Source organism: Anser anser (genome assembly GCF_964211835.1).
Source record: "Anser anser genome assembly, chromosome: 12".
NCBI classification, from domain to species: Eukaryota; Metazoa; Chordata; class Aves; order Anseriformes; family Anatidae; genus Anser; species Anser anser.
Genome location: NC_139733.1, coordinates 18,759,411 through 18,783,267, shown reverse-complemented (window position 1 = coordinate 18,783,267; position 23,857 = coordinate 18,759,411). Strand labels below are relative to the sequence as shown.

The window sequence follows — 23,857 nt, the reverse complement described above, 5'->3', positions numbered from 1 at the left end:
TTTCTGTTTTTTCCTGAAAGCTTCGTGTGACCCTGAGCGCTGGACCACGGTAAGGTTTTGCTCTCCCAGTGAACACCCTAGGAAACTCTGAGGTCATTTATAAAGCATTACAACTTACAACTTCTTCCCTGCTTTCCCCCTCAGCAGCACACAGGCCCCTTCCTTCCAGAGGGACAGCCCTTTGCTTTTATTTTCCTGGGATGTGCCTGGCTAGGGCAGCTCTATATGGCAATACATTCGTGCATCTTATTTCCTACTTTTCCCAGGCAGTGTGTGTCTGCAGCCCAGACATAAGCCGGCTGTATCCGAGTCAGAGAAGCAATGCTGATTTAAGGCAGCTGAGGATCTGCTCAAAAATGCCTTCATGGCTGAAGGAGAGGAAAAAAAGCACAAAAAAAACCCCTAAATCCTGATGAAAACCTGAGGTCAGCGTAGGGGCTTCAATAGCAAGCTTTGAAATCTGTTACAGCCTTAAGAGTTACAGAAGAAAGATTTGGCAAAAAATCCTGTACAGGAAATTACTGGCGTGGCGTTATAGCTGGCTAACTGCAGCTCAGGTCGGGATTTGGGGACGAAATCCTCTAAGTGCGGGGCTTGTTCTTGTCTGGGCTCGCGCACCTGTGAAGCAGTGCTGCTGCATCCGGCACCAGTAAAAAAAAAAGTGGTGGGGATTTTGGGGGCCCCCATGCCCCCAACCTGGGGGAGGTTGGGTCTGTGTGCTGAAGGGGTGGCATCTCGTGAGTCGAGGGGAAATAGTTCTTGCTTTTTGCTATCCCGTAAGATTTCCTTTAGTTCCTGGACCGCTCGAGCTGCTCTGAAGGCCGTGCCTGTTCCAGGAATGAGGGGTCCAGTTTTTGCAAGCTGTGCTCTAACACACTGGTGTGATTACTTGGAGAACCGATGCTGAAGCCTTTGTGTGCAGGACGAATGTTGGGTGGAAACGGCCCCCTCTTCTCATCTGTGGATCAGCAGTGGGGTTTTCTTTACATAGAAATTCATAGCATTTCTCTATTCGCTCAGGCAGCAAAGTTTAATTCCATGTGGCTGCCCTGTGAGGAGCTTACAGCTCTGTGCAGCGCGGAGCAAAGCCCTGCTGTCTGTCACACCCGGGTATTTTCCAGGTGCTCAGTGACAGCCCTGCCGGAGCACGGGGATTTATCATGAGGAAGGGAAGAGGGGTTTAAGTCCTGCTTCAGGAGCTGGTATTCTGTCAGTTTTTTTTTTTTTTTTTGGCCTAAGGGTTTTTTTTTTGGAGATTTCCTGTTTACACCATAATTACTTTTTTCTTATTTTTGTTTCTGAGTGTGATGACACAGATGAATGTCTAAAAATGTTGGAAGTAACAACTGGCTTCAGCTACGGAGGATGTTACTGCTGAAGAGAAGTAGCGTAAATATCCTGAGTGTTTTTTTTCCCCAAATAAACATTCAGGCTCAGGATATTACAGTGAATTGGTTTAAGTAGCCAAGACATAGGCTTTTTCTCTCTGCCTTACTTTTTTTTTCCCTTTTTAAAGGACTGACATCTCGGAAAATCTTGCTTCCATGACTTTACTTGGAGAATTTGTCTTAGTTTTTGTCACAAGTGTGGTGGAGGAAGAAATGTGTTTTTCTTTTTTACTGAATGCTGTTCAGTGAACAGTATTAAAGTAATATAAACCTAAAAATGCAAAACAAAACTTTTTCCTCTCACTTTGTAAGAACTCCTGGCTAGATGAAATCTTTCTGAATATTTTAACCCATTGCTCCTGAGACCCTTAGATCTGGAATAAACCATAGATCCTGAGAATTGTTTCTTCTCTTTCATTATATTCATTTAAATAAATCAGCTTTTTGGTGGAAGCCCAGTGCTACTATCTGCCTCTATGTTAGGGGGGGCTGCAGAATTGCAGTAATACTCATGCAGTAATACTGCATCAGACAGGGTTTTTATTCTCCTTCCCATTCCATTCCTTTCCTTTTTTTTTTTTTTTTGAGTTTTATGTTGCTTACTTGGGTGACTTTGGGAAACAATAAGAATCCAGCAGCCCCGTATCTCAGGATGGTTTTGCCATTACATCGGCAAAAACAATGTTTGCGTTCCATCGCTCTGCTAATTTCCTATTGAGGATGAGATGGTACGGGGATGCTTAATGAATGTTATGCTGCTTCTTTCTGTACTACATAATAGCTTAAATATTAGCAGCCTTTTAAAAATAACTTCTAAAAAGACTAACGTGGGTGCTTGTTGCAAAAATATAACAAAATTGTTCATTTGCCCAGACAATGCAAAATCAATGAGAATAAGCTGAAAACACAGATGTGAGTCTATATATATCTCAAGAGTGCTTGTGCTGCCCCTTAACTGAGCCAGACAGCTGGGCTCATCTCATGATTGATTGGTCCAGCTAAATAGAAAATCAATTATATTGTTCAGATTAGCGAGGCGCTCTGAATTAAAGATGAAAACGTGTCTGTGAGGGGCTTCCAGGACACTGGGTCTCGGGCAAGGAGGAGCCCTGCACCCGGAGAGCTGGGGACCAGGTACAGGCTCCTCCAGAGCCCAAGGGAGCTGGCCAGGCAGACGGACGTGCTGCTGAGAAATAAATCACACCCGTGTCACTGGGGGAGTGAAAAACAAGTCCTTCGGTTCCAGGAGCTCAGGGTGTCTGTTTGCTGAGCTGAAGGCACCCTTCCAGAGCTAAGATCCTTTACATCCTGTGATACTACGGTGGCGTGATGCTTCTTATGAAGCTCCCCAGTTTTTCTTCAGGCTCCAGGAGAGGACCAGATCACTGATAACTGTCTGTGCTGTGCTTCTGAGCTGGTCTCGCAGCTGCGATAGCCTCCTGAAGCTTTCTGTTCTGCCCCCCGTATGAACAAAGCTCGGAAAATGTGTGAGGGGGGAGCTGCCTCTTGGAAGCGACCTCTCACGCGGGTGAGATTCCTGATGCAGGATGGATTTGTGTTGCTCCCTGATGGTGGCTGGGAGTGATTTGTTTCCAGTTGTGGCTGTAAGTACAGAGTAAGCAGGAGAAGTGCACTTTGCCCCATCGGGAATGGGGTGGGGATTTTTGGAGCAAGCTCTTGCACATCTGCAGGAACCACGGTTGCTAAAGCCTTGGGACTGCAAGAGGCGCCTGAGGGTTGATGTTTGGCCTTCCCTAGTTAACCCTGCTTAAGATTTGAAGCCTGCAAGCAAAGCTGGCGGTCACCCCACCAGATCTGTGCTCCTCGACAGGGCTCCGGTGCGATGTGGGGAGTGCCCGCGTTGTGCTGCTCTGATGCTCTGCCTTGTCGCCTTGGTGAAGACACCTTAGCAGGCACCCAGCCGTCAGGTGTGCTGACCTGGACAAATAAAACTATTTGAGAGCATCCGAAGGAGGGCTATGAAGATGGTGAGGTGTCTGGAGGGCAAGGCATGTGGGAGTGCTGAGGTCCCTGGGTTTTGTTCGGCCCAGAGCAGAGTAGGCCGAGGGGAGGCCTCATGGCGGCCTGCAGCTCCCTCACGAGGGGAGCGGAGGGGCAGGCGCTGAGCTCTGCTCTCTGGGGACAGCGACAGGACCCGAGGGCACGGCATGGAGCTGGGACAGGGGAGGGTCAGGCTGGGGGTTAGGGAAAGGTTCTGCGCCCAGAGGTGGTCGGGCACTGGGACAGGCTGCCCAGGGACGTGGTCATGGCACAGAGCTGTGAGTTCGAGGCGTTTGGGCACCGCTCTCAGACATGGTCTGGTTTTTGGGTGGTCTTGTGCAGAGCCAGGAGTTGGACTGATGATCCTTGTGGGTCCCTTCCAACTCAGGATGGTCCTTGATTCTGTGATTTAGCTTTCCAGCAGTCTGGGAAGCAGCTGTGTGAGTTCTTTTAAGATGAGATTCCCGGAGTCCCAGGTATTAAACATTAGTCACTGATTCAGGAGATTTCAGGAGTTGGATTAGTTGGAGGTTTTTCATGTTTTTTTAATTGGCTGCTGGAAGAAAATTAGGGCTTGTTTTTACATGCAGACTACCACGATGACTGAATACTACATACTATTTTGTTTTAAAACTGGTCCCGTGGTAAGCGTGTGATTTTGCATTACATATATGATGTGGGCCACTGCTAAAAGGGGCTTCACTTTCCTCTAGAGCTCCCTACTCTCTCCTCTCCTTTGCCTTGGAGCTAGCAGCAACGTGGGTTGGTTCAGCTTGCTGATCCACTGGAAAACTGATTTAGGTGGTGGTTTTCCACTGAGAAAAGCACCTGCAGTGGGGAGAGCTGGGGTGCCCCCTCCAGCAGGCTTCCCCACAGAGGGAAAGTGTAGAAGCGGCTGCCATGGGGGAGCTCGAGCACCCTCTGAGCAGAGTTGTGAATATTCAGCCCTTCTGAAAATCAGACTCTTAAGCTGTGTCCTTACATTTACTCATCAATAAAACCAGGGATAATTATATCTTGCGTATCGTCAGGGGCGTTGTGAGGTTTAATTACTTTTAAGGTACATTGTGATCACCTTGGGTGGCTGAATAGGAGGAGCACAGGTTGTGGCTGGTATTTATTTTATGTTTTAATCTCGCCAGCAACCTTCCTCTCTCCTCAGCATAAGGCTTTGTGTATGTGTTTGCTATAATAGAAACCTTTTTTCACTTAACAATAGACAACTGAGGCAATTAAAACAGTCAGAAGTGATTAATGTGATTTCGCTGGGTAAAAAGCTAAAGCAGCTAGCAGTTAAATAATGGCAACCCTTTTGCAATCTCAGAGCAACAGATGGGGAATGATTTAAAAACACTATTGGATCTGACACTTCACAACAGGGGCAGATTGGTAACAGTATGTCAGAGCCAGAAACGTGCACCACCTTGAAGGGTGCGCTGATGAAATGATTAACTGATGGTAGCGTGCGGCTCCTTTATGCACGTGCAGTGGCAAACCTGCAGCTCTAGGTAACAAATGGACCCGTGATGGGATCGTAATGGATTGAAGGGCATCAGACAGCGTGTGCAGCAAGCGGATAAATCGCATGGAGCACACACGGGGAGCCAGCATGGGGACGCTGCAATTTTGTTTCCAAACCCCGGAGGAGGAAGCTGGGAGTATTCCCTTGCAGGGATGCAGCCGTGGTTCATATTGGACTGTCGCTGGTGTCTCCGTGGTGGTGCAGCCTCTGGTCTGCACCCCTGCATGCACACGCTGCCTGAGGTCACTCTTCATCTGGCCCTCCTGTGTGAATTCACACTGACAGCAGAACAAGAAAGTCAAAGAGAAATATTTTCTCCATTTAGACTTGCTCTGTTAATGGTCCTTTTACGAGTATTGCTGTTTTGGTGAGCAATGCGATGTTATCTGTAAATATATCCCTATTTTTTAGTAATGTCTGTTGGGGGATATGTCTGTAGGGATATGTCTATCCCTATTTTTTTAGTAATTTTTTAGTAAGGAGCACCTGTGGTACTGACACCAGTAAACTCTCTCCATTTTCCCACACAAGACGAAGCTGTGCCTGCAGACGTTCATCTCCAGTCTTTTTGTAGTGCTGCTCGGGAAGAGGCTCCCTCATGGGTTTTGCTCAAAATGAGCTCAATTAGTTCAAACAATAAACCTTTGTTAATTCAGCCTCTTACGGTTGAGAGGGGCTGGCTGGTTACAGCAGAGGCTGCGTGCTGCAGCCCTTGCTGCATGCAGCAGCGCATTGAAATGGGCCAGTGCCGGGGAGAGGGGAAATCTCTTCAATTGTACTGGAATTGGGTGAGGAAAGGCTTTATTTTCATTGATTTTTAAGTCTTTACAAGTTTTGGGTGTGCAGCAGCCTGGGGCTGGCTCCTGCAGCAGAGCTCTGTCCTCGTCACCATCACAGAGAAGGAACCGCTGCGTCTTGCTGCCTAATCCCCTGGGGAGCCCCTGTGTGAGCAATCCTCAGCCTCTGCTCAGAGCTCAGGATTTACAGTCTGCGAGGAGCTGGTGCTGTCAGGAACACGAGTCACTCCGAGGCTGTGAGAAGAAATACAAAAGCCAGGTTTCCTCTAGCAGCTCTCACCCCCGGCGCCATGCAGCTGGTCCTTTGCCTGCACTGGCCGGAGCCCATAATTAGAACAGAGTTTGAATAATGTAAAAGCCTTTGTGGAAATGTATTATATTTCAAAGGGCAGATATTAAAAGGGCATAATAACGTGCAGCTATTTCTGAATTCTCCTGTGAAGAGGAGAGAGATGTTGATTGCAATGGATAAATGTGACACAAAGTGGGAACCAAAGCAGTCCAGACATAACAGCAGAGGCTGCACATCTCGTCCTGTTCTTAATGCAGTTCAAGCATCTCTCTTGACCTGTACATGCACGTATGGAAGCATCCTTTGGAAGCAGCAGCTTCTAATTCTCATGAGAAGTTATCTAAGGGAGAGCAATAATGTGCCAGTGGAGACTCCATTGAATTTGGAGACCAGGTCCTGGTCAGCAGGTCCCGGTCAGCAGACCAAATTCAGACTGACCGACCCATCTGCAGGGTTGGATGGATGGAGGTTTCTTCGGTCCTTGGTCATCTCCACTTGTCACCGGAGCAGAAAGTCCTCACAGAAGGTCGCTGAGCTCCGGCACGGCGTTGGTTCGCTGATCAGTGCCGATTATAGGCTCGTCGTGTGCTGTCCTAGCCTCACGTGGCCCTGCGCAAAGCCGTGAAGTCACAGATCCTCGTGGTCCTGACGGTGCTGTGTTGCTGTCTTTGCAGATGACAGAGGGCCGGCACTGCCAGGTGCATCTCCTCGATGACAGGAACTTGGAGCTGCTGGTTCAGGTAAAGACCCCTCTGCTTTGGGCACTGGTAGCGTGGCCAGGCCCTGGGCAGACCAATTTTTATTCTGCTCTAATTATTCTGCTCTGACAGTGCCCCATGTAACTGTGCCACTGCGGGGAGCTGGGAGTGTCACTGAAACGGTGACCATCAGTGTAGTCTTAAGCTATGCAGAAGTTCCACTGAAAAAGTTGTGTTGGGGCTCTGAAGTCCCACCAGTTTGGTTGTTAAAGTGGAGATTTAAGCTGCTAAATCACCCAGACCTCTATAAATGCTTTGTCACCTTCCTCAGTGTGCTCCTAATTTGTCCTTTAATTGGCTAAAAATAATGCTTTTTTTTGCACTAGTGGCCAGACTTCCCTGCCTTTTTTTTTTGGGAGTGCCACTCAGGGCTGAGCTGTAAGTGTTATTTGAAGAAAGACGTCGCATCTCTTACTAGATCTAGCAACTAATAGAAGTGGAATTAATGGGCATGCTTTCAACATGCTGTCTGCAGTTGTGTCAGTGTTTGCAGAGATTATTTAAATGAAAGGTCTGAACTGAAATGAATAAAATGGTCTTGAATCTTTCAACAGCCCAAGCTTTTGTCTCGCGAGTTACTGGATCTAGTGGCCTCGCACTTCAACCTGAAAGAAAAGGAATATTTCGGGATAACTTTTATAGATGATACGTAAGTATGCTAATTCATTTTAAAGAGCTGTGGTTTATTGCAAAGTGAAGCCTATCCCAGACACTGTGGCAGCTCAGTGTGATGGAAAATAACTTTCTGAAGAAAGATTTTCCTCCCTTTTTCTTGCGCTGTGATGAAAGAGGAAGGTACCAAACAGAAAAATATTTGGAAAATATCTTGCTGGCATAAAATGGAAAATTCATGTAAAATCCCTTCCTGACACTTTCACTTTTCACGTTCATCTTACGAGATGAAAAAACTGATTCAGAAATAATTTCCCATGTGAACACCCCCAACTCCCCCACTCTGCACTTTTAATAATAACAAAAAGGATTTGGCTTTATTTTTGAAACAAATAGCTTGTATTGCTTTCCACATTAGTCTCAATGTATTATCAATGAGTCGTTTGAACCCAAGTGTCCTTAACTGTGAAATATGAAGGTAGGCTTCCCGTAAACAACTTTTCCCTTTGCTTGCCTATTGCTTTCAGATATCCAACCTATTCTGCAGACTGCCAAAAAGAGCTGCAAAAGCAGCAGATGTTTTAAATGCCCGGCCCTCCCTTCCTGAGCCGTGCTGCCGCGGTGTGAGCGCCGCACTCCCTGACAGCTTCCGTGGTGGCTGCCTGGGGTGGGCACGGTGCTGCAGCCAGAAACCTGCTTCTGCTGCCGGAGCCAGCTGGGTTGATGGAAATCTCAGCCGTTGTTTAGATGGATCTCTCAGAATTGCCCTGAAATGCTTTCCCAGGTGTGCGGGGTGCAGCCCAGCAGGGTGTCAGCTCCCCAAGGGCTGGTGTCTTCAGCGGTGTTACCTGACGGCTCCCTTTTGCATGGGAGCAAAACCACGTAAGATAGAGGGAGAAACAGAGTTGTGCATAAATACAGCCCCTAAATAAACCTTTTCTCGTCCGACGAGAATAATACCAGTCCCTGTTGCTCTCTCTGCTGCCACTTTTACGGTGTTTTTGATGGGAGCCTCTGCCTACAGACCACGCTGAGCTGAGGTTGGTGCCACCCTGAAGCACTGGCTGCTGGTGCTTACAGGGGTGGTAGCAGCCACTCGCCTCTGGACCCCCTACTGCGGCAGTATGTTATTAAGTTGCTCTCATCTTGAGTATTTTTGCCACATCCTTGTCCTTTCAGCTGAAGACACCTTCTTCCAGCTCTCCTATAAATGCCTTCAGACCGCTTGCTGTTCACACGTGGCTTTTTCGAGAGCAGCCACAAAGTTCTGCTGGAGGTTTTTGGTTGCTGGCGCTCCCTCGCGGCGAGCTCCCTTAAAGTGCTGCTCGTGGATTAGCTAAGAGCTGTTGGCTTCCCCGAAACCACCTGTGGGACTCCAGAGGCTCCCTTGGGTGGTGCGCAGGGCTGGGGCTGGGTGCTTGGAATGAGCGTGTGGCCTCTGGAGGGCACCCATGCTCCGTGGCTGGGTGGACCCAACACTTTGGGGCAGCAGCAAGCTCTTGGGCCGCCCTGAGGCCTCAGGGTCATGAGGGAAGTTACTGGGGCTTGGGGGATTTATTTTTTTTTATTAATCTTTAAAAATATATATATTTTTATTTTGCTTGTTTTCAATTTTTTTTTTTCCAAGTTGAAGAGGCCAGTTTTGGAGGCATGCAAACCGCCACCCTTTGCTACAGATCAGGTCCCCCTGCTACGCACGAGAAGTCAATGGAAGCCGCCCCATTTATAGCACAGAAGGGTCCGCTTCTTTTTTTTTCTGGATGCCACGCTATGGCTTTTGTGCTACAACTGAAAATACAACTGTAAAGAGTGTTTTGTAACGTTCACAAGTGAATTATGTCAACATCTGAAGTTAGGGAAAGAGGAAAGAATTTGAAGTGTTTGCCTACTTCAGAGCTGAATTTTGCACTTTTTTAAAGTAGTGCTTGGAGTAAACGTGTACTGGAAAGACCACATTTCCACATTTCCCTGCCTGGTTGTAACCATCCCCTCAATCTGTTTCTGCAGAGGTCAGAGCGTCTGGCTGCAGCTGGACCACAGAGTCCTGGATCATGACTTGCCCAAGAAACCAGGTCCAGCAACTTTGTATTTTGCTGTTAGGTGAGTAATTGTTTCCACAGCGAAAACAGTACCCACTTGGTTCACTTATCTCCAGCGGTTTTTGTTTAAAGGAATGGATTACTGTTATAGGAAATAAATGTCAAACCGATACGTTATTTTTAAAGGGTGACTAAGTCCTAGGTAAGTGCTGCTTTCTTTTGTGTTCAGCTATGAAATCAGGTAGTTTGGAACCTGCTACTTTTTAAACTGTTACTAGCCCATTGTTCCTTGCTTTTTGTTTGTTTAAATGGCCCCCCCTTTTTAATCTTTTTTTTTTGTCTGACTTGTCTTTAATAGTGCTAAATTTTGATGCAGTTTGTTTAAACAATCACACTTTTTCATGTTCTTATGTTTACTTAAGGTTTGTCAGTACTTGAAAGGGATTGCTGATGGCTTCTTTGCTCACACAGCTTCAGCCAGTCCCCAGGAGAGAATAAAATCCCTGGCAAAGGGATGATTTTGGCCAAAGTAATTGCATTACTTTAGGGCTTTTGCTGGCAAAGCTCTGCTGGTTAGGATGTGTTTTTTTCGGGCCTGTAACAGACAGAGCTGTGCTGGCAGAAAAGACCAAGCGTCATATTCTTAATGTTGTTGGAGTTTATATTTTTGTTTTCCTTAGTCTGTGAGGAAAATGAGAGCAGACTGACCTCATTCACTTTTCGTATCAAGATTTATGCCTTGTGTGCTTAATTACCTGAAGCACTTCCAAAGCAGAGCCTGTTGTGCAGTTTGGTCAGTTGGCACCATTGCCCTGCCACGTCCTCTGCACTCTAGACACAGAGAGAACGGTTCCAACAAGTGGCACTTTGTTTTTGTTGAATATGTGCTTATTTGTGATGGAGTTCAGAGCTTTTCTTCCTCCCCCCTTCCTTACTTTTAGCAGAAAGGGGGGGGGGGGAGGAACAAAAAAAAAACCACCACATTTAAAAAGGGTTGCTGGGCTCTTCGAAGTATTTGCTGTTTGAAGACCTACGGGGCTAAAATATATGACTGGACATGGTCCTTTCTGTGCCTCCTCCCCACTGGGGGCTGCCATGACTTCACACCTGAGCTGTCACCTCCTGGCAGCTCTGTGGCTGGAGTTGATGTCGTTGCCTTGTGACGTCCATTTTTGTCCTCTCCATTGCAAGATGTTCCTCTGCAGGGCACGGTGTGCAGAGACCTTGGCAAGAGTTGATGTGTGAAGAGCGGGCTTGGGAAGATCAACTTGCAAACCTAATTTTAAGCCTAACTGCTCCAGGGTCATGAGATCCAAAAGAAGCAATTAGGGGTCAAGGAAGAGGGCAGTGAGCAGGAAGCCTGTGCAGAGCAGGAGGAAGATACAGAAAGAATTAGCAATGTAAAAACTATCTTATGGTTAAAAAATAGATATTCCAGCAGAAACGCCGCTTCAAAACGTGCAGCACTGTGTTTTGTCAACTCTTTGCATAAGTGACTCCAGGCCTTTGCTCAGTGGCACAGGCCTTGGGTGGTTGGCTCAGGCGCTTATCTCGTGTGAGCACATTTGCCTCGTCATAGTCTATTCTTTAGGCAAACTCCCATGAGAGCAGCTGAAGCGCACAGTTGGAGGCTGCGATGGAGAAGCACAGCGGGGATGGGAGGGACAGGCAGTGAGGAGGTGACGGGCAGCGAGCACCAGCACGCGTCTGGTAAGACGTAACATTAAGCTATGTCCGGTGGTCTTGGTTGAAAGAAACTGCAGGTGCAAAGCAGGCCACTAGCTGAGGAAAATTCCCTTTTCAGCAGGGTTGAGGGAGGCTTAGCAGGTTAAGGAAGGTGCTTGCCTCCAAGCGCTGGTCTGGCAGCACATCGGGCAAGGACCAGCAGAGGGTGGCCGGAGCAGGGGGCTGCAAGGAGCCTCAGGAGCACAGTGGGGCTGTGCAAGGGATCGTCTCTGAGCATGGCAGGCTGCGTGGTCTGCATTAGCCCTCCCGTATCAAAGGCTGGAAGCTGAGAAGCCTTGCTGGGGTCTGTGCTGCTGGGGTGGTGGTGGTTGCCCCGGCTCTTTGGCTGAAAAAAGAAGTGTACCTGCTTCTAGTATCATGTGGGAGAGTCTGGATCCAATCTGTCATGAGTTGGCTGTTGATAATGAAGCACAGGCATTCTGCTTTTAAATCCTAAAAGGATTTAAAAAAAAGCTAAAGGAGGATTGACAGGACAATGTTCCCACAAATTTGTCTCTTTAAACCGACTTGGCAGTTCTGTGCTCCTCAAATTAGAGCCGTGTTTTCTCTGCATCTCAGTGTGTCTCAGCGCCGTTTGGTTTAGTTTGATGCCCTGAGTGAGTCAGAGGTGTGCAGACAAGTTGTGCGTGGCTTGCAGAGTGCCAGCTGCGTGCATCATGTTTGGCGTAGCTGTGTAACAAATCAGGACACATCCGCCAACCTTGGCTGGGCCAGAGTAACCAGTAATGGAACTGCTTTATTTGGTAGTGCCTCTGCATCACGTCGCTTGTTTGTGTGTGAGCTGTGTACCATAAATCTGTTCTGGTGGCAAGTTTTGCTCAAATGTCGGAGGCCGGTGGGTTGCAGTGGGATCAGCTACTGCTTTGTGGGGTGCTGGCTTTCCATTGCTAGGTGGTTTGCTTAGGATGTTGCCTGGGTGAAGAAATAGAGAAGAGCAGCAAGCTCTGGGCTTCCAGGTATGCTTGTACCCCAGGTATAGGTTGTACCCTAACAGCTCCTGGTGGTCATCGCCAGGTTGATGTGCCTGACGGGCTGCAGCCAGCCCCAAAGCTTTCCTCGTGGGCTGTTTGCTTGCCCCTTGGGGCAATGTTAAAGGTGATACTGGGTGAGCCCCTGTGGGGCCGCCACTGACCTCTCTCCCCCAGCACAGCATGAGGCTGTTTCCCCAACCCGTAACACACAGCTGTAAGTTACCTTTTCCATTTCTGTGGTTTTGTCTGCATAGTAAGACTGGGGTTTGCTGCTTTAAACCTCGACAGGATTTGCAGATGAGATTAGAAGTCATCAGCTATCTGTGATGCATTGAACAAAAGGAAGTTTTTGTTCCCTTCATGCTGTTGACCCACAATTTTCTGCCTGTTCCCTCCTAATAGGCAGGAAATGAAGTGCAGTAGCTTGTAGTTCCTCTGTACCTTTTTGTTGCTGGAGAACATAATGCTGAGGAAATCAAATGATTTGGGAGGAAGATGAAACCTATTCAAGAAAGTAACTTTGCTCTTTTTTTTTTTTTTTTTTTCAGGTTCTACATTGAAAGCATTTCCTTTCTCAAGGACAAAACGACGGTAGAGCTGTTCTTCCTGAACGCCAAGTCCTGTGTGCACAAGGTAAGGCTCGGCATCCTTTGGAGCTCCTTGTGCATCCCCCTTTTATTGCTCCCCACACCACTTGGATGGTTCTGCAGACTTGCTGAGAGCGACATCCTATTTCTAGATCTTACTGACATTAAAATCTCAGCATGCTTTCTCTCCTCCTCCACTTAAACACTGATGCTTCAAGCAAATGGATGAGGATAATGATGGCTTCTTGGTCGTGTTTTCACAACCCTGCTGTGTGCTCACCACACCGAAATGTCTCAAATGCTTGAAAGCTTTTAAGTTGTTTGAAATCCGGGTTGTAGCTTTGCAGGTAGGCTCTGTCTCAGAGTGACATATCCCTCTACATGCTGCGTAGTAAATGTTTAAGGAGGAAAGCGAGGAAGATCCTATGCTCTGGTTCCTAGTTTCGTGATTTCATACCTTAATTGCTGATCGTGCTTAAGTTAGTCCAAGGGTCACTCTGTTCTTACAACCTTTTCTTGGAAAACAATCATTTAGTGTTACGTTGAAGCTCAGCATAGCAGGCCAAAGTTTTCACCTTTAATACGTTTCTTATTTTAGAGAACTCTCATTCTGTATCCAATGTTCATTATTTTATGGTAGGATCAGAAAGCTTACACAAAAAGCAGTTAATGGCGACGTTGTGACTGTGGTTTGTGCAGGAATTGCTTTCTGGAAGTGTGGAGGAAACTTGCACCTTTTCACAAAATATTCAAGTTTTAAAGAATGTTTGAAAAACTTGGGGCCTCACTAGTTACGTTTCATTAAAAGCAAATCTCCATTTGGCATATTTGCCATTTTAAATGTAGGGTCTTGGCAACCTGTAATGATCCTTCCAGGGAATACTGGAGCAGTTAAGACAGAAAACAAATTTTGGAATTGGAAAATGGGACCGGTTTTAGTCCTGGTATGGGGAAAATACCCCCGCCCCAAGAAGCAGTCTGCTATTGAAATAAATACTAGGTGCACATCAAAACATTTGGGTGCAAGTGTATTCTTTTATGTAGATGCATAAAGCATAAGAGAAAGAAAAGTAGAAAGGGAAGCAAGAAAAACGCCCTCACTGATCATAGACATAAATATGTCATCAAGCCAATAGAGAGTCACTTCTGGCCCAGATAAATATTATTATTCGAACAGCATAACTTCATATTATTGAGATGAAGTGTTGATAGTTGTGAAGCGCTGATCACGCGCAGAGTGCCGCAATAAGCAGGCTGCATCACCCCGTCCAGTTCGGTGCTTCGGGAGCCGGGAGGTTTGAATGAAGGCTGCTTTATTTTCTCCCGTTGCTCTCCAGGTGTGTGCTCTAACTGGCAGCAGCACAAGTGCCAGCTGTCCCCAGCAGCGTGCCTCCCTCCCAGGTGCTTCCGCTGAGGCTTTGGGCAGGGACGGCTTCAGAGGTGGTGACTGTGTGTGCCCTGTCCCTGCCGTTTCCTCTGGTGGGAAGGGGACGAGACCCCTTGCTGCTGCCCACCTCCCCTCCGCCTTGGGACGTGCTCTGTGAAACTGCAGCTGATGCGAGGTGCTGCAGCCCTGAGCTCAGAGAGTTTCCTCTCCTGCGCTGCACGAGCTCCAGAGGGGAGCCCTTCTCTCCCTGCCCACCCAACGCTGCAGTGCCAGAGCTCTTCCTATTGCTGTTGGGCTGCTGATTCCTTGCCGCTGTGCTCGGCATGTCGTGTCAGCTTGTGCCATCGTGGTCCTTGCGTGCCAGCAGCGCTCTGCCTGACACCTCAGCTTATGTGGAACGTGTTACACCAAGATGGCCAACATGCGCTACGCGCAGGGTGGGATGTGTAGCAATGGGAGCGCAGGTGGGTGGGAACGTGGGTAGGACTCAACCTGTTTATTTAAAGTTTATTTACTTTCAAGATGTTTGCTTGGTTCGGTGGCTTTTAACCTTCAAATTAGTTCTTTTTCAAATGTTTTTTTTACCCCACACAGTAAACTTAAGGTCACTCTAGAGTTCAAGCAGTGTGATGTGCACATGGGACGGATTCCTGTGCTTAAGCCCAGGGGATCCAGCCAAAAGGAGGCACAAAGCACCCCGACTGCAGTGTGTGTGCTGGTGCGGTGCTGCAGCCGCCCTGGTCCGTGCTGCGGGGCGCAGCATCAGCTCCGTGCATGCACATCCCTCGCTCCAGTGAAGCAAGTGGCTGATGCTCACTAATGATGGCGAGGAATGTTCCCTGGCACTTCTCAGTCGTTAATCCAGCTTGGGCAGTTTAGACCTGCCCCAGCTTCGCTTTTTTTTTCTCCTTGATGCATTTACAGAGTGAGGAAACCCCAATGCACCAAAAAGTAGCAACCATTGCCCAGCCCATGTGCTCTGGTGTGCTCCTCAATGTGCAGGGGTGTGCTGGAGAGTGCAGCACCAGGGCTATATCCTAGCCTGGATCTTTGCTTGAAACCTCTGCTCTGTGTGGGTCGGGAATGTGCTGGAAGGAGAGGTGCTGCAATACCGGGGTGTGAGAAGGCCTGCAGTAATAAGATTGCTTAAAAAGCCCATCATGTTTTTTACCTTCACAAAGCCACTTCCAAAGTCTTTGCAGGGGGCACAACATGTGGAAGAGCCCAAATTCGGGGTGGTGCCGAGGCCTGATGCTTGAAGCAGTTTGTGTTGATGCTCTACTGAAGTCCGTCAGCGCTGGCGTGTGCTCACAGCCTGTGATGATGACACCCAAGTGTGTAGGTACAGGGATTTCCAGACCTTACATGCTTTAAAGGAAAACCATGCTTTTCTGAGCAGAAGATGAGACGTTGCCGTTGCCCTGCCTGCAAGAAGCCGTGTGTCAGCGCTGCTGCCCCCGTGCAGGACGAGCTGTGAGAGCCAGCCCGAGGCTGAGGCAAATACAGGTGGTGTGTTGGTGACACCTTGTGCTAACTCCTCCTCTGGAGGGGATTTTATCTGTGGCTTATGAGGTTTAGAGGCTGCATCGTGAATTTATCTGCAGTGCTCTTAGAGATCTATGGGCAGTCCTGTGTGAGATCCTGTGAGCTGCTGTGTCTCATCAAAGAGTGTGGTCTTCCCCTTATGAAGTCCAACATTGCTGGGTCCAGGCTGCTGGGCAGCGTGTGTTGACTGCTTTGCCCACATTACTCCAGAGAGGTTTTGCTCTGGGATGAATGAAAATTCAGGAACAAGTAATATAGTTTATTATATATTACTAATTGTGCTAATATATTTTACAGAATTTATTATATTCTATACAATGGAATAAAAAGCTGAATTCAAGTTTTGAAGCTGGCAAAGGCTGACTTAGTGCTCTTCAGTGAACAGCCGCTCTCTTGTTCTTCCCCTTTCACCTCCAGATTCCTGCAATCCTTTTCGCTCCTTTCTGCAAGTTGGCTACCACATTTCCCTAACAAGGGTTTGAAGAATCTGGGGCTTGCACATTTCGCAAATTCCATAGTCATTTTGGCAAGTGAGAGACAACACAGACAATAAAATCTCTGCTGCCAAAAGTATATTTCTTTCTGCTCCTCACCCACTCACCCACCTCCGTGCTCTTCTGTCAGAGCTCCTTTGTGCCTCTGGCCTCTGCTGACCTGTGCCAGGCTGGTGCATCCTGTACAACCCATCTTGTTCTCTGCCTGTTCCCTCTGCCTTGCCCTCATCCCCCGCAAGCAGCTGGGCAGCCAAGGAGACCCGTTTGCCCCAGGCGTTGAGGGTTGGGGCTCTTTTCTCTTTCTTTTGTAGATCATGTTTTACCAGTGCTGGAGTTCTGCACCCGGAGCAAAGAGAAGTGCCGCGGCGCTGAGCTGCGAAGTTCCCCCACACGTGCTCCCATCTCAACCCACCTCTGCGTTGGCACGGCACTCTCCTTCTGGTGCCTGTCGCACGGTGTAATGCAACACTGCTTTACACACCTGGAAAATAAACTTCCTCTGTTGGATTTGCCAACACACTCCAGATTTGCTGGCCTTGCCCTCCCCGTGTCTCACCGCTTACAAACCTGAGCGCAACACTCGCCGTTCCGCTCGTGAGAGCGCCCGGTGTTTCCTCATCGCTGGTGCGTGCACACATCTTGGCCTCCAGCCTGTGCGACGAGTGCTGCCAGCTCTCTCGCCCTGCCCTCCTTTCATGTCGAGCTGCCCATTTCTTCCCTGCTCCACTGCAGTCCTGTGGCCATCCCGGTCCTGTGTGGCCGGGCCAGCTGGCTGGCTCCTGCACTCCAGCGTCCGCGCTCTTTGGGTTGGAGCTTGCAGAAGCCGTGTCTGCTGCCAGGAACGCCACGGGCCGCTGAGCACGAGCTGGGAGCTGCTGAAGCTTTCATCTCCAGGGCTACAGGAGGGCCTCTCTGACTTAGTTATAAGCTTGGTTATCCACGTGTGTTTGGGAAACTGCAGTGAGGGTGCTTTCTGTTCATCCGGGCTCTGTTTTCTTCCATGCCTCTCTTTTTTCAAGGCTTTGAGAACCGCCGCCTGAAAACCTTCAGTGGTGACAACCCCAATTCACAGGCTTGCCTTCCTGTCACTGAATTGAAGAAGCTGGGTTTAGATTTATAGTGATCTCTGAAATCTTCTGTGCAGCTGGAATTTAAACAGGGAAAGTCCAGCGCTTGGTTTCAGGTGAAGCTGGTATCAGAAGTGATGTTTGCGCAGGGACAGGAGAGCTTTGTAACACGTTTGGTATGTTACTGCACAGGGCCCTGACCGTGGCTGGGACGCTTTTAAAGGAAGTGGGTAGGAGCCGGTCAAGCACATGTTGATGATAAATTTGGAAAGATAAATTTGTCTTTTCTTTCAAAACAGCCAAGTTTGGAAAACTAACACCCTACTTGGCTAGCGAAGCACTGTCAAGTTTATTGTGCATTAGAGCTAACCTCCTTATAGCTCCGCAGCCATACGGTTGACTCTTTGCCAGTCCTTAAAATATGTTCTGTAAACTAAGAGCTTGGTCAGGTTGGCTGTGTTCCCCTTTTCCTCTCTGTATTTGTGTGCTGGGGGATTTATTTATTTAATTTCCCGTTCGTTTCAAGGACTTGCAAGAGTTGCTTTAAAGAAGAAAGAAGAAGTTAAAGGAAATGAAAGTTTTCGGTGGAGTCTGTAACCGTGATAGCTTCATGAGCAGCGATGCTTGTGAGCACTTGGCAGCCAGAAGACCAGCGCTTACCAAGAGGAGCTGTTGAAACAGACCCCTGGTGTGAGCATAAAGGCTGGCTGGCTTCCAGCTCGCGGAGAACAGAGTGGCTGTATATTAGAGAGCTCTCGAAAGTTTTATAGCAGATATTTCCTAATTCTCCCCCATCTCGAGGGACCGGGGAGCGTTCCCATGCAGCCTGTAACACGGTATAGCCCGATCCTAGCCAACCCTATTAAAATACTCTGTCTGTTGCCTGGGTTTGTCATCCTGCTCCTGAAGATGGCCCACGTGAAGCCCAGGACCAGCTGCCCTTCTCTTCTCCACCTTGGGGGCTGTTGCCGTTTGCTCCCACGGGTGCTGGGGGCCGCCTCCATGCCCTGAGCCCCTGGTTGGTGGTGTGTGAGCAGAGGAGAGGGATGGAGCACAGCTGTGCCTGTGAACATAATGCGACAGACTGTCCTTGTCTTTTGGCAGGAGGCAGGACCCCAGGCTGATAGGAACTGGTAGATCTCCCCAGGAGCCCCGTACTCATCAATACCCCGTGAGACCTCCCACTGGGCCGCACTGGTGGCTTGGGGAGGTCTTGGCCACGGTGTGAGTGCAGTCAAGGGACTCCACAGCGCCTCTGCGAGCAGCTGAGGTTGGTCTGAGGCTGCCTGCTGTAAGCGGTGATGGTGCCACAGCCTTGTTGAGGCTCTCGATGGGGAGGTGGAGCCGTGTCTCAGGTGTAACTGGGCCGGCCCGTTGCACATGAGGATTTAGTTGGTTGTCAGCCGAAGCTTCATACCTCGCATCTCTCGGCATAGTCGCCTCCTTCTGAGCCTAACTGCCGGCATTAACTGCGATGGAGAGGTCTGCACCTTTGATCTTCTGGCCACGGGTGAAGATGCTGTGCCACCTCAGCCTGTTCTGGTGTTTGGGTGCTGGGTATCTCGCCGTGGCGTGGCAGCAGGAAAGCGAAAGCCTGTGATTACCTGGCAAGAATCACCAGGCTTAATATATACCCTGGCTCACAGGGAAGACTTTGTACATTCTTCCCCTGTTCTTTGCTTTTACGTCGTATTCATGCAGGGAAGAAAAAAAAAAAAGCAGTGGTAGATGACTGGGGCCCTGTTGTGCTGAACTGCATCGAGAAGTCTCAGAGTTACCCCTAGATAGTGTCGCTGTCCCCAGGGCTTCATGTGAGCGTTGGCTAAGGTACAAAGCACAGGCAGAGGGGATGGGATGAGGATGGCTGGCAAACACAGCGAAATAAAGGGTGTAACAGAAACCTGAAGCTTTCACTCACTGCGAGGTGATACCGGGCAGCAGTGACAGATTATTTTTTGGCTGGAGCGGCCTGAGCCGCCGAGCTTGGCAGTTCCTGCAGGAAAGAGCTGCAGCATCAAGGGGACCAGCAAGGTTTGGGGCCTCAGACCCAGGAGGGAGCAGGACTGGGATGGAGCGCTCTGTGGGGCAGCAGGAACTGCAGACAACCCAAGGGGGATGGAGAGGTAGGTGCAAACGCCTGGCATCAGAGCAGCCCCTGGCGGTGTCGCTCTCAGGTTGGAGGTTATTCGCTCGCTGCCGTTGTGCCTCCTCGGTGTAATCGCCCGGCACAGCCACGCTCAGAGCGAGTTGCTGAGCTTGCCTGACCTACTTCCTCCGGAGCCGCTCTCGTTTCGTGGTGTAACAGGTTGTGTGTGGCCCTCGGCCCCGGCCCGGCAGCAGAGGCCTCCTTGCTGCCATCTCTGCTCCCACATAAGCCTTGAGCGCAGGAAATACACGAAGCTTTTCGCTCTGCGCGGACCTGACCTCGCACCTTTGGGCTCTCGGGACACGTCTGGGGGCACCGGGGCCCAGGTGGGAAGCTGCTGCAGTGCTGGGTGAGGACATGGGAGCTGGCGTGGCTTTGTTCACTTGTTCTGGGTCCACACCCAGCTAATTGCCATCCGCAATTTGACAACGTTCTTGGAGACGTTTGGTTCCTTCCTTTCCCTCTAATTGCACCCTTCTTTCAGGTTTTTTTTTTAATCACCTTTCAGAAATCACAGGTAATTATATTCAATATTGTAGCTGTCTTGAGGCTATTCAGGCACAGTGTGGATTTTTGGGGGCATCTTCAGTTAATAAAACTTTTTAAGAGATTGGTTTGAGGGAAGAGGTTCTTTAATAACTTAATTCTCAAATGTTCACGTGAAATGTTGTCAGTCTTTAACCTCTGGAGGTTACATGCATTCTGAAGAAACTATCAATTTTCATTTCTTGCTCTGGCTCTCAGGAGTTAAAGATGACAGTTCCTGTGTTGCTTTAAAAAAATATCCTTTAAACAGCCTAAAGACTTGCTTAGCACAGTTAATGCTCATCTGGCTATCGTCATTCCTGTTCTGCGTTTTCATCGGGATTTCAGACGTGTATCTCTGACAGTTCTCGTGTTGATGCTGTGTCTAATGAGGGCTCGCTGCTCTATTCATGACCAAGCCTTGTGATTTTTATCACATTCATAAGCCTGTTTTTCTTCAGGCAAAGACTTGAGCTCCGATCTGAACCAGGGGCTAAATTCTGCCTGTGGACGCTGAAGGCAAGCGTTGTTTTTTACTAGCTGTGGAGATACTGCTGGATTCCTGCTGTACACTCACTGCCACTCGGGCTGGGCATCTGCTCCAACCTTTTATTATTCCGACGTCTGTCAGGGTGACAAAGCCACCCGAATCCACTGGACCAAATGCACTGTTTAGATAAGCCGGTGGCCTTTTGGAGAGCTGCGCGAGGGGGTGAGGCTGTCTCCTGGCTGAAATGATTGCTCCCTATGCAAACTCTAATTGAAAAATATCAGTTTCATCCCTTCCCTAGAGCTGCACCCTCTATTCTGTTCAAACTTATTTACATCTAAAGCGCCTAAGACTCAGATTTCATTATCTGAATTACATCCATCTGCTTAACCTCGTGCTAGTGACCTTATTCCCACTTGGGACACATCTAGGAAAACCTTCCATCTTCGTCGAAAACACAGCCACGAGAGTCTTGGCTGACCTGGCTCCCAGGGCTGCGCCTACTTACCAAAGCCTGCGCTTAAATTACCTGCCAACTGCAGGCTTTGCAGATGAATCTTTTTACAGCCGCTCTTCCCCATTTAGTTTTGAAATTTGAACTTGCTGTTAAAGCAGGGCTAAAACAGAGCCCCCCGTTTGCCAGCCTTGGGGGGCTGAGGGCTTGTTCCAACACCAAAATATTGTCGGAGAGAGGAGAGAGCCCTGGTCCCGCGCTCCTGCGTGAGTGACGTGTGTTGCTATACGGATCTGTGTCGAGTCAAAGGCTGTCCAAACTCCTTGACAGCCCAGGGCTGGATTACATTATAGCAATGGCCAATTGGGGAAGCAGATGGCAAAGAATGTTATATTATGATGGAAAATAATCCCAGGCTCAGAGGGAATTGTCCAAGAGACTGTCAGTAGTACAGCATCAGTCTGTTAGATAAAGGCTGTGCTGGGCTGTGGGATCCCTTGCTTGAAATCTCTCTGCTACTTAGCTACTGCGTGCCCTCAGGTCAGTGCCTTCCCCTCCGTGTCCATCTGTCCTTCTTTGATTTTAGCCCCTTGAAAGGTAGGGGTTCTGCTGATTGCTCTTTTGTGTTTTTTCTTTTTGGGGTACAGTTACCGTGTGGCGATGCGTGGTGATAATTAGCTCCGGTCCAGCCTGTTTGCAGCAGCCGGCTCTGTGTCACTGCACTGCAGCGAGACAAAAAGGCTTTTTTAGAGCATTTTTAGGTACTGGTGTGTCAAGACCTGGGAATGGCTATTTGAGACTGCAGGGGGAAAATAAAGTAAAAGTTTTAAGTACTGGCTTCAAGGTGGGAGTAGTTGTACAGAAAGTGGTTTTCGCAGACCCGTCGTGTTTGAGTGTAAGCGGGCGCTGTGTGCTCGGCGTGTGTGTTTTGTAGCATCGGGTGTCCCAGAAAAAAAGGGACAGGGAAGGTGCTCCAGTAAAGATGCCTGCAGTGTCTTGTTTAAAACAGGCTAGGCTATGGAGGACTTCCCTACCTGCTCATTCCTAAACACAGCTTTTAAGTGAGTACGTCTGAAAGTGAGGACGTCAGCTCTGCGAAACCCTCCTGGTGAAAGCAGTGACCGAAACCGTGCCTCCTGAAGGAGGGAGGCCTCTGTTCTGCCTATTAAAACCCTAAACGAGGTGGTTGGGGAGTTCCCTTTCAGTGTCCGTGGAAATGCCACAGCAGCCTGGTGAAGTGACCAGAGTTCCCTGCAGCTTGTATTTAGGACCAAGCAAACCAACACGTAAGAGCAGCCTCGTAATTACTCTGGCTAATTAGTTAATGTTTGGGATAGGCTTTGAAGATGAAAAGCGAAGAGGTGTTCAGTTATTAAGTCTCAAACACCCCTGTAATGCCGGCAGCAGCTCTTGCTGTGGGTCAGCAGGGACTTGCTGCTGAAGTGGCTCACCCAAACGCTGCAGAGTTTTCCTTGGAGCCTGCAACAAAGAGAGAGGGCCTTTGATGTGAGGATTGCATTTGGATAGGTAAATCCCTCGGTGAGCTTGTTGTAGCATAAAGGTGATGAGCCCCATGCAGCCGATCCTGCCTCGGGGCAGGGAGATGGTCTTGATGAGCTTTTAAAGTCCCTTCTGGCCCCGTTTTCCCTGATTTTGTGGTCCAGGGACAGCTTTGCTCAACTGGAGCTTGTTTTTCCTGCTCAGCAGAGCTTTCTGGGCAATGGCGTTTTCTCAAGTCTGGGTTCCCCACCGCTGGTGCAGAGCGTGGTCCAGGGAGGACTGGTGTCCCGTATCCTCCCCCTGCCACTGCTTCCTTCAGAGGCTGTGTCAGCAGATGCAACTGAAGCTGAAAAGGCGGCTCAGATGTGCATGACAAAGACTAACCTGCTGCAGACCTGGAAGTAACGCAGTGCCTTCATCTCGCACCTATGTGAAGACTGACGGGCTGCGAACCTCGCCTTTCCTCCCGAGCATCTACATTAAACAGATCTGAAGGAGAGAAGAATTTGAAGCCTTTTTTTCCCCCCTCCTACGTTGTGATGTGCCCCTCCTCTTCTAATAAAATGTCTGGGAATGCTTTGGAGGCTACTTCTGCATAGCAGTTGCCACACCTGTTGGGAAGGGGAAATTCCTCCTAGTCTGCCCTCGCAGAGCCGCCCCGGGGAGCGCTGCTGCTGGAATGTTTTATTGACAAAGCTGGCAAAAAGCTTCCTTTCCATGAAAATTGAATTATTTGTTTGCTCGCTTTTGAATTTAGTCTCCGTGGGCCAGACCTGCAGCTGTAGTTAATTAGCCCAGCTCCAGATGTGCCTATTTAGGGATGTCATTTCCCTGCATCTACGTGAGTCTGTAGGTCTTCCTGCTGTCCTGGTTTGGGCGCTATTTCAGCTTTCGGTCTGCTTTGTCCCTCATTCAGGCAACAAATCCTAGGGACAGGGGGATGTGTTGGGGTCTTGGTGGCAGCGGGTAGGCAATCACGTACACTACCTTCACTTGTAGATGGTTAACAGGAAAAAAATCTTTGAAAATTCAAGGGATGGCTCCTAGGCCAATTTTGTGCTTTACTTGTGGTTTGCAGAGTGCAGTAGGTATCAGGAGTAGCTCTGACAGTGTCAAACTTTGTGTGTTTCCTTTACTCTTCCAGTCTTATTGCTGGTCCCAAGATAGAACCAAGACCAGGATTTCTGCTTGCTAGAGACTGATCTGGAAAGATTGCACTTAAGATTGCAAGCCTAAAAAAAGGAAAAAAAAAAAAAAAAAAAGATACATGTGTACTTCTGATGCTTTAGCATTTAGCAGCTGCACACCTCTGAAGTCACCGAGTGTGTTGTGCTCTCAGACCATGACTGCAAGACTCTGCCTGGTTTTGGAGTGGGGTCAAGAACTGAGCTTTCCAGGGTGGGAGGCTGTAGAGCTCCTCTGAGCATTGCAATAAAACACATGTACTTGCAGGATTTGGAGGCTGTAAGATCTCCAGACTGTGTGTGGTAAAAGAAAATTAGTTATAATAGCCTCGTGATTAATAAGCAGCATTTA

The 23,857-nt window shown here is 48.7% G+C and overlaps 1 protein-coding gene across 2 annotated transcripts in view; it reads left to right on the top strand.

Moving 5' to 3' along the window:
- FRMD4B (FERM domain containing 4B) overlaps positions 1–23,857 on the top strand; it is an 89,100-nt gene that overhangs the window by 11,860 nt on the left and 53,383 nt on the right. For both annotated transcript variants that reach the window (XM_083795199.1, XM_083795198.1), the window contains exons 2-5: positions 6,675–6,740; positions 7,313–7,407; positions 9,378–9,470; positions 12,675–12,759. In XM_083795199.1, coding sequence (XP_083651325.1) covers positions 6,675–6,740; positions 7,313–7,407; positions 9,378–9,470; positions 12,675–12,759 — 339 coding nt within the window. The remainder of the gene's footprint in view (positions 1–6,674; positions 6,741–7,312; positions 7,408–9,377; positions 9,471–12,674; positions 12,760–23,857) is intronic.